At 42.0% G+C, this 15,191-nt stretch overlaps 1 protein-coding gene across 5 annotated transcripts in view; it reads right to left on the bottom strand.

Moving 5' to 3' along the window:
* LOC143324561 (CUB and sushi domain-containing protein 3-like) overlaps positions 1-15,191 on the bottom strand; it is a 223,280-nt gene that overhangs the window by 63,412 nt on the left and 144,677 nt on the right. For 4 of the 5 annotated variants that reach the window (XM_076737169.1, XM_076737171.1, XM_076737172.1 and 1 more), the window contains 9 exons: positions 14,127-14,245; positions 12,942-13,011; positions 11,074-11,190; positions 9,956-10,165; positions 9,335-9,523; positions 8,079-8,256; positions 4,497-4,642; positions 3,883-3,963; positions 2,303-2,416 (listed from right to left, as the gene is read on the bottom strand). In XM_076737169.1, the coding sequence (XP_076593284.1) occupies positions 2,303-2,416; positions 3,883-3,963; positions 4,497-4,642; positions 8,079-8,256; positions 9,335-9,523; positions 9,956-10,165; positions 11,074-11,190; positions 12,942-13,011; positions 14,127-14,245 (1,224 nt within the window). The remainder of the gene's footprint in view (positions 1-2,302; positions 2,417-3,882; positions 3,964-4,496; positions 4,643-8,078; positions 8,257-9,334; positions 9,524-9,955; positions 10,166-11,073; positions 11,191-12,941; positions 13,012-14,126; positions 14,246-15,191) is intronic. The other variant, XM_076737170.1, reaches the window with a different exon arrangement.

Below are 15,191 nucleotides of genomic sequence, written 5' to 3'. Positions count from 1 at the left end.
TACAATAATGAGGTGATCCATGAAAATGTCAAACATCGAATTTCCAACTCAGACGTCCTAAAATAGTCCTGACTATGCCAATGTAACGCTCACGGCAGTTTTTTTTTTTTTTTTCAAAGAGCAATTCGATCAAGATATACGTGACGACTGCTCATTTGGCAAATTTTACAACACATTTCAAATATTCTATCACATACAGTGCTCGATTCACTGCGGAGTTTACCGTCTTCGTTCACATACTCATGTTTTTTTATATACAATATTTCATTTGCTTAATTATCCATTTGGCATAAGAATAAGAGGACGCGTTCTCTTGGCAGCGTAGAAGACAACTTACGATGACGTAAGAGAGTCTGTGCTGTCCAACTTCAAAATCCTTTAAAACATATCAACTTCTGGTATACGGGTGACTGCCTTGCACAAGACATCAACTGAAAAACAATGTTGCGTTCTACCAGACTGGTCCCAGCGTGGCTTGCCCATCTGGATTTGGCGGGTTAATTTAGTCACTCATATTAAAGCTTGTGAAATATTAATTATACAGTATGTGAGTTTCAGCTGATAGGAGCTAGTTGGTCTTGGCAGAGCTCTGTCTAGTCAGTAACACATGAGAAGGTGAGCTGGCAAGACCAACATAACCAGAGAGCTGGAAATATCTTCCAGTGCTCTCGAGTGAATGGCTGCCCTCGCTTGGCATGAAACAGATAAAATGATTCCAAATGATTCTGACTGCTGCTGATCTGCTAAGTTGGTCACTTTGAAACAAACATAACACAAAACATTGGAAAGCATTTCAGTCCAATTCCATTAATGTCTGAATATGATGGTATATTTGTGCGTCAGACAGGTATGATGTTGTACACACTGAAGCCTTTTCTCCTCTGTTTGCCTTCGCTCTTTACTCTTTTGTCTAACACGCAAATAAAATGCTGAAGGACTTCATACCTCTTGTGCTTTTGTAAATTATTAATTTTGAAAAATGCTAGGTAAGCCCAAAGCAGCACAAGTAAAGGTAAGCACTGTTGTTGTTTTTCAAATTTCCATGTTTTTGGTCTCTTTGACCTTTGTGCATACATTAATACACCTATTCACTGGCAGTGCTGTATGCAGCCTTTATGAATAAACGATAGGGATATGCTTCCAGATCCCGGATCACCGGTCGGGTCAATCAATTTCACCAGTAATATTTGTTGCTTTCGGTCTGGCACTTTTCTTATACTAACATTAAATAACCAAATCCTTACTTGTGAGAGCAAAACAATGTCTGCCGCAAAAACGCTGCAGGGGAAGAACCAAGATATCGAGTCAGACATCAAATAATAACAGCAAGGGATGAGCAAATAGGTTCCAAATCACTAGTCCTATTCTAAGATGCTTTATGAATGCAGGCTCAGGGTTTGTCTAGTATCTGTCATGCCTTGATCACACGTCCAATGCGATTACTCATAGTTTCTAGAAATAAAAAGACAGAAATGCTCATCAACTCGAGACTTGTAGACAAAGGGCTTCAGGGCACTTCAAAAGATGCCTATCCACTGGGAATAGAAGGTTTCAGAGCGCTCTGATGTCTGCGGCAGAGATGTATTGGCACGACAGCCAGGCTGATGGCATTTGTTTTTTGGTCTAAACAAAATCTCTGATGCAAACAACACAGACATTTCTTTTCTTTTACTTCTTGTTTGAAAATCCATCTTCTGAATAAACATGGGTAGGAAGACATTTTACATCAATCAAATCCATGGGGCCATTTGAAGAGGGATTAAGTGGTAAAATATAAGCTCCAATCTCTTTCTATAATAATAAAAAAAAAAAACCCAGCTATGACTGGCCCCTATATATCACACCACACTGCAAAAACACACTGTGGAAGAAATCTGCTGATCTGTAATTTGTTTCTCAGTGATCCTTCAGAGTCAAGAGCTGGTTCTAGGGAAGCACAGGTCTATGATCCTGGGTCAGTAGTATTCTGAGTCTGAGTCTTGATAAATTAGAATAGAGATTCTGTTTGCCACCTGGAGCCTGCTAGAAGGGGCCTTGCTGCCAGTCTGTTAAATGATGCATCAACAGTGGGTGCTGCTGACTGCAACCAACCTTGGCAGAGTGGCGTTGAGCATACACATAAAGACACACATAACTGAACATGGATACACACACACACAGATGCAGGTGCAAGTGCGCACACAAACGTGAACACACATTGAGAGATTTACTTAGACTCACAAAGACAAGAACATTCATAAAGCCGCCCAAAAACATGAAAACATTACCATAGACTCAAACTCACGCATTGGATGAAACCAACCTTGACAGACTGGTGGGGGGCCATCCATCTGCAGCCTCTCTCCAAGTCGACAGGTCAGAATTTCACTGCCCACCAAAGTGAAGCCTGGCAGGCACGAGTACCGAATAATGTCCCCTGTGAGGTCGTTTACACCAGCAATCACACACGCACACACACGCACACACACACCGGAGGGTGTCAGGGATGGACATGAAAAACATATCCATTCATTCGTCCATCCAACCACGAACACACACACACACACACACACACACATCCCCACAGAGCTATGTCAGTAAAAGCCTCCTCAGTACCAGCACTTCAAACAGTAATCAACCACACATTTTCTAATGAAGATTGACATTAGCTAGCTGGAGTACTGAAGGCACTTCATTACATTACAGAGCTGCAAACTTGCATGCACACACACACACACACACACACACACACACACACACACACACATTCAAAATTGCATTCGATTTCAAAGATGCAAAGTAAAACAGCCACTAGCCACATGATTTCCACTTCTGATTCACTTCTGAACACTGAAAATATAAACAGTTTATAGGGAGAGCCAATTAGCCAAATTAATATCTTATTGCAAGAGAGGGAGAGAAACAAAGAGCACAATGCAGGAGGAATGTGAAAGTAAAGGTTGTAAAAGAAAAAAAGCATCTATCCAGTGGCAGCATTACAGAAAAATGTGCCTGTTCAGATGAATACGTACTATAGAAAAGCTATATCATGATATATCTCAAATGATGATTAAGGATTAATAATATCACAACTGCCTCCACAAAATAGTTAAGTTGCAGGTTACATCCATGTCTGTCCAGACTCATATCATATGTGTAGCGAAGACTTTAAAAAGGTATTCAGGCATACAGATCTATAGATCCTCCAGCAGCACAGAAGATCTATCCAATCAGCACAGCTTCAAGGTGGACACCCAAAATTAGTGTCACCAATTCAGAATCTGACCAAACGTGAAATATGGTCAGAATCTCCAATTCTGAGTTATGATGTTGAATAATGGCCAGAAAAGTGTTTTGGCAGAACTTTATGATGTCACAGTGACCTTTGACCTTTTGGATATAAAATATCATCCCTTCATTTTATTCTATGAGACATTTCTGAGAAATGCTGTCATAATAACTGGATGAATTCTCGAGTTACGGTCAAAGTCACAGTGACTTTTGACCACCAAAATCTAATCAGTTGAGTCCAAGTGAACATTACTGTGCCAAATTTGAAGAAATTCCCTCGAGGCGTTCCTGATAAGGGGACAGACGTACAGACGGCCAAGGCTGTTGCTGGCACGCAGGCATAAAAAAGGTAAGAAAATGGATGACAACAGCGCAGATAAAAACATCCAAGCAATGATTTCAATGAGCAAATAAAAGACGCAACTTATAGGGTAATTAATTAATTAATTCATTCATTCATTCATTACTGGCTAAAACCATTTGATATGCCTATTCCTATTTTTTCCCCCTCTGCCCAGGGCTGTACAAGCAAATTACCTTATGTCTGGTGCAAATGTATTATATTAAGCATTGTCCCTAGCCAGTAAACAAGCAAAATAAAATAAGACAAACCTATTTCAAACTCGTCATCATCGGTTAGGATAGTGGCGTTGGCAACAGGAGGGGGTGGCTGACATGTTCTCAGCTGGTATGCTGTCGGGGAGAGGACACTCAAGTGAGAGAGAGAGAGAGAGAGAGAGAGAGAGAGAGAAAAAGAGAGAAAGAGAGAAAGAGAGAAAGTGCGTGTATATGTATTTTCTATTCAGCACATTCTTTATGCTCCCATCATACTGAAACTTGATTAGATCATAAATTTCCACCTATCACTGTTCATGATCATCAAAAAACAATCACTAATTTAGTTGAGATGGGGGACATTTTATTATTAATCAGCTTCTTTCAAAGGGGCGTTTTAATAGTGCAGAGGAAAAATAGGCATAAGAGGGCATTCATCATTCATCATTAAAGACAACTGGAAGCAATACCGTGTAGCAAAATGAGAAAGGCCAAATAACGACTCAAAAAAAAGGGAAAATTAAAATTGCTCCAATACAGAAACAATGGGACAATATCCCTCTGTTCTTTTGCGATATTCGCTAGTACAGCACTGAAAATCAAATGAATAAGGGTCATTACAGCAGTGTGGAACAAGGTCTTTACTTAGCCGCTATCACAGGGGAGGTTACCGTAATAATGCAGCACAAAGAAGCCGCTGGTGCTGAAGTCGCTGTGGAATTTGATGAGGATCTGATTAGCGGTGGTAGACACACCCTCCTGGACGGAATTGCCGCTGAACTGACCGATTTGAGGCGAGGCCTGGTCGGGTCCGTCCCTGATTCAAATACGGAGAGGTGGAGAGAGTTGGATTTGTGAGGGTTGAAAGAGTGAAGAGAGGAGGAAGACAGATAGAGGGAGGAAATGATTTATGAATAAACACCAGTAATAAGTTGCTGGGATCAAAGAGCACATCTAGTTATCCCTAAGCAGTCTCATGGAGCCAGCAGTCATTCTGACGATCTAAGAAAAAGTTTCACATTAATCAACAATGTCAAAGGAGAAGCTGAGTATATGTTAACTGATGAAGCAGTATAGTGCTGAAAGTTTTGCCCCCTCCAGCCATATTACATATTGATGGGGAATAAGGAATAAAGTTTGTGGGGAAAAAGAATCAATGGTACAGAATTCTGCAAAAATGTGCACAATCCACAATAGCTTTTGTGGCCTCTATTTTTTCTTGCAAAACATTCCTTTAAATTTAGTTGAGTTGTTAATATTCTGTACGTGTTTGTGCGTAATGAGGGTGTATCGTTATCACTAGGCTTCAGCTCATGTGACCCTGGAGGGATAGAAGCGTTTAGAAAATGTATGGATGGTTATCACAAAATCCTAACGCCCTTCACTGAATAAGACGACGTATAAGGATCTGTAGCCCTGGGAATCAAAATTGAACTGAACCGTGATGACCTTTTTGATCTTCACCTTCAGTGGAGGGTATGGAGCGTTGGCTGGTTTCTGTGAAGGGTGGATATGTCCATGGGAGTACCATTCCCACATCTACATTACTATAGCTTCAGCACATGGCAGTTTATCTCCAGTTCAATGACATGTCTGCACTTAAAATCAAACCTGATTTATACTAAATGTCATAGCAAAAATCAAAATGTGGCAAAAGCGTGACAATGGTAGTATTTTTCCAGAGAAACAAGTCTACCAACTCCTTTAGGCACCTACAAATTGCATAACAGATACAAAGATAGGAGGCTACGACAGCCAATCCACCACTGGCGTGATGCCCGTGTTGGATGTGATTCACCCTGAGACGCTGAAGGCCCTGAAAGTTGTCAGCCTGTCGCGTGTGACGCATATCTTGGAGAGCATCCACCTTTAGCAATGGGGGCTGCATCCCCGAATGAAAGAGCCTAAGTATCGATGGGCTTTGTTCCTGAATGAGGGTACAATGTAGAGTGAAACTGACAAGTGGCATAGTACTCAATTGCCCTGTTGAAAATGGAGCCAAGAATGAAGGTGAAGTTCTCAATTTGTGCATACAAAGAGCTGAAATGAGTTGCCTGCACAGGTTCAGGTCGTAGAGTGAGAAGCCAGATATTTGGGAGGAGCTCGGGGTAGACCTGCTGCTCTACTGCTCCTCCTGAAGAGCCAGCTGAGGTAGTTCAGACATCTAATTAGAATGCCTCTGGGAGACTTCCAGTGGAACTACATCAGGCACGTCTGCCTGGGAGGAGACCTGGGGGGCAGACCCAGAACATGTTTATATATTCTAGGTGGGCTGATTGGACTGCAGGATCCCCCAGGTGCAGCTGGAAGGATGGACGGAGGTGGCTGAAAATGGATGGACAGATGATGATATGCTGTGAGATGACTGAGATTCTGTAATCTGTAGAGATTTTCTATACCTTTCTACTGACGTAGCCAAAACCATTAATATCTGTAGATCTCTTGGGAAAGCAATGATGCAATTCAAGCAGCAAGACCAATTAATGGCAATATTGGATTTCAAGGTTTTTTGCATGGATGCGATGATGTTGATTTGTCAGGAATTCCCACCTGGTTATTATACTGTACATTACATATACATTGTTTCTCTTGAATTCTTCAGGAAACCATATTACAACATGGATTCCTAATGCAACATAAAACTCCATTTCCTGTGAATATTTCTCGATATCCCATACCCCAAGATGAATAGATGGCTGGGTCGATAGCATGCATTAGGTGCTGAGTGCAAAGAACACAGAAGCACCTCTGCTAATGAGAGCAGCAGAGATCTGAGAACTTTCAAACCCTTGTAAGACTATTACCATGATCTGTATCTGAAACAACTTATTTCAAATAAGCAGAAGTTGGATAACATTTTTTAGGGGTAGCATGTGGGGACAAACCGCATGCTGCTTTTTCTGAGGATAAAAAGAAAGTTTAATGCGAGAAGACAGTACTTTTCTATTATATATAAATGCTATTTCTGCACAAGAGAAAAGTATTTCATCACTGGCACTTTCAGGTAGCCCCGGGCCTATTCACCTGAATGATGTACACTAAACGTTTTTTTGTATGTGTGTGTACCTTTAATGTCTTATATATTAGAAAAGTCTCATTGCAGTTTCATTTCAGAGTGATCAGCAAAATGCGGGACGGCAGTCAGGCAGGGAAATGAAATGTTGCCATCAGGGGGACAGATTGTTTATATGCTATTTCATTTCGAAAAAGAAGTGCCAGTAGCTCCCTCCTCCCATACTATGAGTGGTAGCCCCAGACGCTGGAAGGCATTTCCTTCCACTATCACCCAAGAGGAGAGTTCCACGACTGCCTGAGGCTTACTATACTAGAGAGAGGCTACAGAATGGCAGAAGAAGAGAGAGAGAGAGAGAGAGAGAGAGAGAGAGAGAGAGAGAGAGAGAGAGAGAGAGAGAGAGAGAGAGAGAGAGATGTGTCCAATTATCTGTCAAGAGTTAAAGTTTCTGCATACTAACAAACATCCAAGATAACTCAGAGCTCATGTTCTCATGCTGGTACACACTTCTATCTTTTTATATTTACATAACACTCACTAGGGAGCTGGGGTTAAACATCCACATTAAGTTTATTGAGTAGGGGAAGAGAGATACACCGTGACTCAGACTTTACTTCAGTTTTGTATATTTCATCACATTACACAATCCATTTTGTTTTAGCAAGGTGCTATGTGGAAAGCTGTCAGGGAAAGAGAAATGAATCCACAAATGTCCACACAAAGGTCAACAGATTTGGATTTGGCTGTTGACTCATCTAATACAAGTGAAATGCTGTAAGCAAAATTTGTCCAACTGGCCTACAGCCCCAACATTTTGTCAACTGTTAAATCCATTGTGTGCAGCTTTTCAGTTTGCTTTTGGAAACGCCTGCCCCCAAAACAGAATGTTATTCTGAAAATCTTATATGCTCTCCAGTTTTTCCTTGAGTAAAAAATAAAATGTCAGTTGTCAAACCTTTTGGGAGCTGCTCTATTAGCAGTACACTGTATGTGGTACACACTTGGTGTGAACTTTAACAAAGGTCTATTTTGTGGCTCACTGCTTATCATTATTTTAAAAATCTGTGTCACTGGTTTGTGAAGCTTAAATAAACATCACTGTGAACTGAGAAAGACTGCTTCCCGATAATTTCTAATAAAACTCAGTGTGCAAGCCTCTATACAGAGAAGAGTGTTTAATGTGTGCCACGAGCAGACAATTGATGAATAATGTCATACTGAGAGAGAAATGAGAACTTACCACACAGTGATGTAGTCGTAGATTGGCTCTGTATTGATAACAGAGAAATTGATGTAGATGCCATACCCAGGAGGTACTCTGACAATCCACATGCAGTCCTGGAAGTGTGGATACTCGGCTGGGTGTCCAGGAGAGTAAATTGTGCCATTCATGGATGTTATATTCCCACCACAGAGGGCTGCAGGGAGGGAAGAAAGTCAGAGAGGTTGGATAAAAATAGAAAGCCAGTCTTTGATTTACCTCAAGTCATAAAATCTGCTTTTATGGCAGCGTTGCCAATAACTGTTGATAAAACAAAGCATAACTGCGTGTTATTGGGTTATCACTGAGATGCTGGGGAGGGCGGTGAATGCACCTGTTAGATACAACTGCAGGGGATGGTTACCGGTTGTCGTGAATTCGATGTGACTGAGTAGTTCAGACATTAAAACACCTGCGTCATACCCCTTCAGAGAGAATGTGTTAAAATTTGACTTTGAACTGAGAGTCAAAGCCAAAGCACTGCCCTCGAGATCACAAAAAAAAAAAAAAAAAAAGCACTGTAAACAGGAACAATACGGTGGCACGGAGCAAAGCAAAACAATTCACCATTTCTCAGACAAATATCAAACTCTGTTGTGGACTCAAAACTTATGTTACTGCTTCACTTAAATGATGAGGGGAAAGCTGTAATTCATCATACCTGAGCAACATCTGAGGAGTCTCCTTGAAATTTACAACAGAGACAGGCGTAATCAGCTTTGCAATAAAGACTTGCAAATGCTCCATATATCATTATAATGGGCTCTATCAGTTTATAGTTCAGTATAGTGGTGCTATGTAGGCGTTAAAAGTGAGTCAGATGCTATAATGTGCTAGAATAAAGGAACGCACTACACGCAGGCTGAAGAACCTAATAATCTTCTATTCAAAATAACTTCAAAGACCTTATTTTCAGTGCGTAATGGTGATGGAAAAGCATCTCCATCTTTGCTTTAGTCAGCTTCTCAGAAAGTAGCATGCGTGACTTTCTCAAGGATTTGTTAGCACATATTTATTTAAATATTTCCCCTCTGAGTTGGGGCAAGAGTGACATAAAAATATCTAAGAAGAGGCATTTCATGAATGATAAATATAATTTGTTGATACTGTAAAAGTAGGCTATTTGGAGGAAATATTTAGGTCTCCGTAGGGCAGTGGTAAGGGGGCTGCAGTGCTGCACATGAACAACACTGGCAAGAAAATACATGTGCTTATAAGAGGCACTAGCCAGTCACCTTCGCAGCGAGGTATGGGGTGATTCCAGTTTCTGCTGACTCCATGCAGACATGTGAGAGATGGCTCTCCGAGCAGAGTGTAACCCGGGAGGCACTCAAAGGAAATGGTCATCCCCACGCTGTAGTCCTGACCGATCACGATGCCGTTACGAAATGGCCGTGGGTCTGGACACCTCTGTAGCTCGTATGCTGGAGAAAAAAAGAAAAAACAATACATAGTAGAAGAGGTTTATGAAACACAGGCTCCAGGAAGCAAGTAAATAAAACATTACCACCAATATAATATCTATGATGACCTCAAAGAACCAAAGCCTGGTTTGTTGGCTGCTAAGAGCTGCAAATGTGGCATCACTAGTATAATCTAATATCCTGATTGCCTTATTTTCTGCTCTTTTATTGGTTGAAAACATCCTTCCTTGCCAAAGAGGCCATCTTTCTTTTTGAACATTTTGAAAATACAAGGTTCCAGTTCACGGTGTTGTCCTATTGTTCGTCTTTTACTAATACTTACCAAAATAACCATTGGTATTAATATCAAGGATACGTGCTATTGAATATCTCAGCTGTATCTAACCCGACTGATGCTCTTTTAAGTGTTCTATTAAGAAACTCTCTACTCACCCTGGTACACAATGTGGAAGCCATGCTTGTTCTGGGAGTAGTCGCTGTGGAAGAAGAGAGTGGTCTCGTGGGTGGTGCTAAAGAGAGAGTTTGGCACCACTGGGCCACTGAACCGATCAATCACTGTTCCTGTCTCTAGGGTCCCACTGCGCACCTCCAGATAGTCATGGACAGGCTCTGTGGAGAAGTTCAGAAACTGCAGATGGATGCCTAAAAAGCAGAAAGAAAGAGTTAATGTGGGTAGTGCTGTGCTCTGAAAGTCAATGACTCGAGTCATCAGTCAAGAAGGCCTGGAGTCAACTGGCATTTTGTCAGTCGAATCAATGCAATTTGGTTTTCTAGTTGCATCACTGTGCAAAGAGCAATGCATGAGCAGCAGAAAGGCAGGGTGTAAACTTTACAGACTGAGGCTCAAATGATCAAAAAGTTAACTGTGATAGAAGCGGAGAAGGCTTCTAAAAACAGAGGACAGTGTGACGCTGGACAGCGAGGCAGGGCAGAGAAACAGTCTGTTGGCCGCTCAGACGCTCTCTGCTCTGGTGATGACTGTCAGTGATGTCAGCTTTTGAACCAGATGGTGGTACAACCACCTCTGCTGCCGTCCACTGTGATGGGCTCTTTGGCTGACAGCTCTGTCTGCAGCCCAGCAGCAGAGGCGCTCCACAGCGTGCTGGTATCTTATAGCTGAACTGCACACTTAGATGTCAAACATGAGACTCATGTAGGATAATATAGGGGTTTTGTGTGGAGCCGAACCAAAAAAAACAAAGGGAATGATCAGTTGAATCTTTGTATTGAACAGCCAAATCTGATTCGACTGACAAAATTCTGAGTCGTGTACAGCCATAAATGAAAGATAAACAAAAGAGAAAATCTGAATAAAGACAGAGGCAATGTATATTCCTTTCAAGTACTATAGGACAGTATTTCAAAATCAATGTTAGAAGCAAGTATAAAACTAGCTAGTTCTTTTATCACACAGTAAGCATTGCGTAGCATAAGAGAGGAGAGAAATAAACAGAGCGCTGCAGAAGACAGCAGCAGAGAAGACATCAGAGCCAGCAGAACAAAAAAGAAAAAGGAGAGAAAGAAAGGAAGACAGAGGGGGAACGACAGACCGAAGCCAATAGGGAGTTGAACTCTCCAGCTACAGTCCAGGCTGCTCTGGTAATTCCCTGGGAAGCCTGGGCTGAGGATGACGCCGCTGAAGTCTGTCATAGAGCCGCCACACTGAGCTGAGGGAGACCAACCAAGGAGAAAGAACATGTCACTTCTGCACTGAACGGCTCGATGGGAAAACAAGGGAAAACAAAGAAAAACAATGACTCGAGAGTGAATACGGAGGGAGGGCGAAGAGCAATGTGTCTTTGTGCATGTACGCAAAAGGAGCGCGAGTAACAGCGTTATGTGCGAGTAGGCATGTGCTTTACATGCTCACGTGTTTGTATGCAGACTGTAAAAGGGGGTGGTTTTTGCGAGCAAGAGAGAAAATGAAGTGCTGTCAGTGGGCTTTATGAGCTTAGGATTGGGGTGGGAGTGTGTGTGCGTGTGTGCGTGTGGGGGGGGGGGTTGCTAATGCCTCTGTGTTTGAGCATGTGTGTGACTTGCTCATGTACATCTCTGCTTGACTGTGTGGATAATGCCACATAAGGGCATTCGTGAAAAGATAACACACTCAGGCACATTCCTTGTTTGGTGGCGCTTTAAATTAAAATAAATGAGGGAGTCAATACAGCACCACAGCTTTGCTCAGCGGTGGCGGTGATTACCTCCCCCTCCCCCTGCAACACCCCACGTCTCTTCTTTCACGTTAGAGAACACTTCAGCTTGCTGTGAAGGTTACACTCATCCCCCTCTCTTGTGGCACATATCCTAGTCTTACATAAACACCCAGGTGTAATGCAAGTATAGCCACCGGAGGCATCAATGTAAACCTGGAGCTAAATTACTCCTCTTTCTCCCATCTCGCCTTCGACAGGCCTATTTATGAAGCAAATGGTTGGAGAACAAGGGGTGTTGCTGCTATTTCATTGGGGACTATCAACCGAGGCCAGAGTGAGGCGAAAACTATAAGGGGTTTATAATTGTGCTGCTGGTGAGGGAACCCTGCTTGACCTGTTTGCATATGGAATGAAAGAGAAGAGGATAGGAGAGGCACTTATGAGGATGCTGCACTGTTTGTGCAGGCGCATGCAACTACTTTGATGTGAGTTTACCAGCAACAAAGTGAATACAGATCACGGGGTGTTGGGGTGAGTGTATGTACTGTAAACGAGTGAGTTGAGCTAACGAGCAAACACATGTGTTCAAGAACAGGCCTGTCAACAGTAAAGCTGGGAGTTATGTCTGCAGTGAACTGCGAAAACCACAGGGATGGAAGATTTACATGAAGAACGCAATGAGTGCGCAGCGCATTTTTTTTTCTGCATGCTAATATGCACCACGAGGATATGTTCGCACGAATGTAAGTGTCTGTAATTGGGGGCAACAGAACAGTGAGGTGGTAAAAGAGAACGTGGAGCACTTCCTTAGTAATCTCTGGAATCACAGTGGTAATCAACATCAGAGGAAGTGTCGGGGGAGACTAGATACTCTGATCAGGGATATCAGAAATCAAACGCTGAGATGGTGGTAAGCCTTATTGATTTTTAACTGAAAGGGAAAGCAGAAAATTCATAATCCTCACCCTCCAAGCCTTTCACGCCCATCCCCAATCTCACAATGAAATTATTGCTTTCCCTAATACAATAACAAGTCCTCTGTGAGGCCACTGATCTATTGTGTGTCTTTGTATGAGCAAGTATTGGTATGGAAGAAGCATAAAAGAGTGGGAGAAGAAAAGCTAAACAAGGAAATAGTAAATGATTTAAGGTGAATGGCAACTGACAATAGAAAGAGGTGCAACAAACATGGTTTTGTTGTCTGCAAAGTCACCTCATTGAAACCCTGCACACTGGCAATGTCACACTATGGAATAATACATTACCTAAACACAGAGGGACGGGGTAATTCCACCTTCTGACGGGACCAGGCATGCAGGTAATATATGCATTACCCTGTTCAGGAAAACAGACAAAAACAACAAATTCAGCTCCTCCAAAATACTGTGCAATAAATAAAAAAAATAGGTGCCTGAAGCAAACTTTCCCTCTGTCATATGGATCTTAGGAATTAGTTAAGAGTCAGCTTTTTGGACTTCTCAAAATGCTCTTCTCAAGGTCTTGTGTGTAAATATTTGATGGTATCAAGAGTAGGAGAGGGACCTCTAGCTGTAAGTCGGACAGCAAGAGTACCACCTGGGGTCTGACTACAGAGAGATGTGTTACAGCCTGAGAGAACAAGAAAAGACAAACTTCCTGCTTCCAGATTTGTTTCCTCTTAGATACAAAAACAACTAAAAGTGTGGATATTACAGGTCCAGTGCAGGCCAGAAGTCTCCTGCTACCAAGATGCTTGCAAAACGCACACATACATGTCCATTGTCCAGCCAGCATGTATGTGAATGCCAAGCCTGAAAACAGACACCTAATAAAGCATGTATGCAGAAAGGCATTACACATACTCATGAACACACGTAAACCTAAACTCAGAAGACTTAACTAATACTTGTGCTCTTGTTTCTAAAAATGGCCTCTAGTGTATTTCTGGTGTTCAGCCTGAAGATGTGAGTAAGAGCGGCTGGTTGGTCTGAGAATGTGAAAAGAAGTGAATGCCCGAGTGGGGAAGAAAAATCTGTGTGGGATTAGTGAAGCGACTGTTAACACAATCCATCGCCCATGGCGTTGGGGGGGTTCTATAGTTCAAAACACCACAGCTACAGTATCGACTCGGGGAGGTCTGGAGGACGTTAAAGCTGCTTTGTAACAGAAACACACAAACACATGCAGACAAAGCACACACGCGCTTAAAATATGCATCAAATAAATAAAGCATAAATACGTGGGCAGCATCCCCACACTTGTGCATTCCCACATTTCTTTCCTGCTCTTACTCTTCGGCTCACACAAACAGGGATGTCATAGAAAAAGCACTTAGTAATGCTGCTGTGACAGACTCATCCTGTGGGGTATTCCCTGAAATTGTCACTCCAGGCAGGTAAGATATGATTCACGTATCATAACCACAAGAGAGCTGGATATCTGCTTTCCCAGCACCACACACTTTCACCTACCTGTAATGAGAAGCCCTGATCGCACTGGAAGGACACCATATCGCCCACAGTGTAGCGGTCACCCACTTTTTGTCCGTTACTGGGAGGCAGCGGCTCTGGGCACGAATCCAAACCTATTGCTTAGGACAGAGTCACAACACACAAGTGTGGACAGCAATCATTCTTCTGCCCAATGTGGTGAGGGTCAAAACCTGGAACTGTTCAACACATGTGATATCGTTTCACTTTCACATCCACTGTATATTTACAGGCAACGTTTACATTTAATCAACCAATACCGATGAAGAAAAGGGATAATTAAATTAAAACCAAACGTTTTAACATGTAATTACACAGTGCCTTATTTCAATGTGCTTGTACAGTAATTGCGTAATAATTGAGTGAGTTGTTTTTTTCTCCTTTCTCCTCATCATAGCGTTTACAAACTGGGACAAGCCACAAAGCTATTCTACTGGTGGCTGTAATCGCTAAATCCTTCTGACTGTGATCTGAAGCAATCACTGTGAAATTGCAAAGCAATCTCTGAAGTACAACTTGACAGAAGCATTGAGCTTCATTGGAACAAAGTGATTACATTGTCACTTGCCAGGTACTGAGAGGCCTGATATTGTGTTTTAATGCATTAAAATCAATGGTGATCCCAGCTTTGGGCTATATGAATGTAGGGTGTTTGAGGTTAAATCAAACTATATTCACATTTACAGAAGAAAATGAAAGAAATATAGTCCAGCTTCAGTTTCATTTGTCCTAAAGGTGACTAAACAAATACATGAAAACTCTGATCTGCAGGCAGAGAACACATCTCACATTTTCCATCATTACTGATACACCCATTACGCTGTTACTCAGTGAAAAGTTGCACTGAATTGCCTATTTTGTACGTTTTTCAACTGACACGAGCCATCTGTCAAAGAGGTGGTTTGAATTCTTATTTCAATGCATAATACTGCATTAAAATTGGCCGCTGTGCTGCTGTAGCAGTAATACATATGGAATGAAAGAAAGGGGCACATTTGTGATTTGAACTTTGAAAAGAACAATCATACAGAAATGTCCTCCCTGCCA

Source organism: Chaetodon auriga, chromosome 8, assembly GCF_051107435.1.
Source record: "Chaetodon auriga isolate fChaAug3 chromosome 8, fChaAug3.hap1, whole genome shotgun sequence".
Classification (NCBI taxonomy): Eukaryota; Metazoa; Chordata; class Actinopteri; order Chaetodontiformes; family Chaetodontidae; genus Chaetodon; species Chaetodon auriga.
This window is presented reverse-complemented; position numbering and strand designations above follow the sequence as displayed.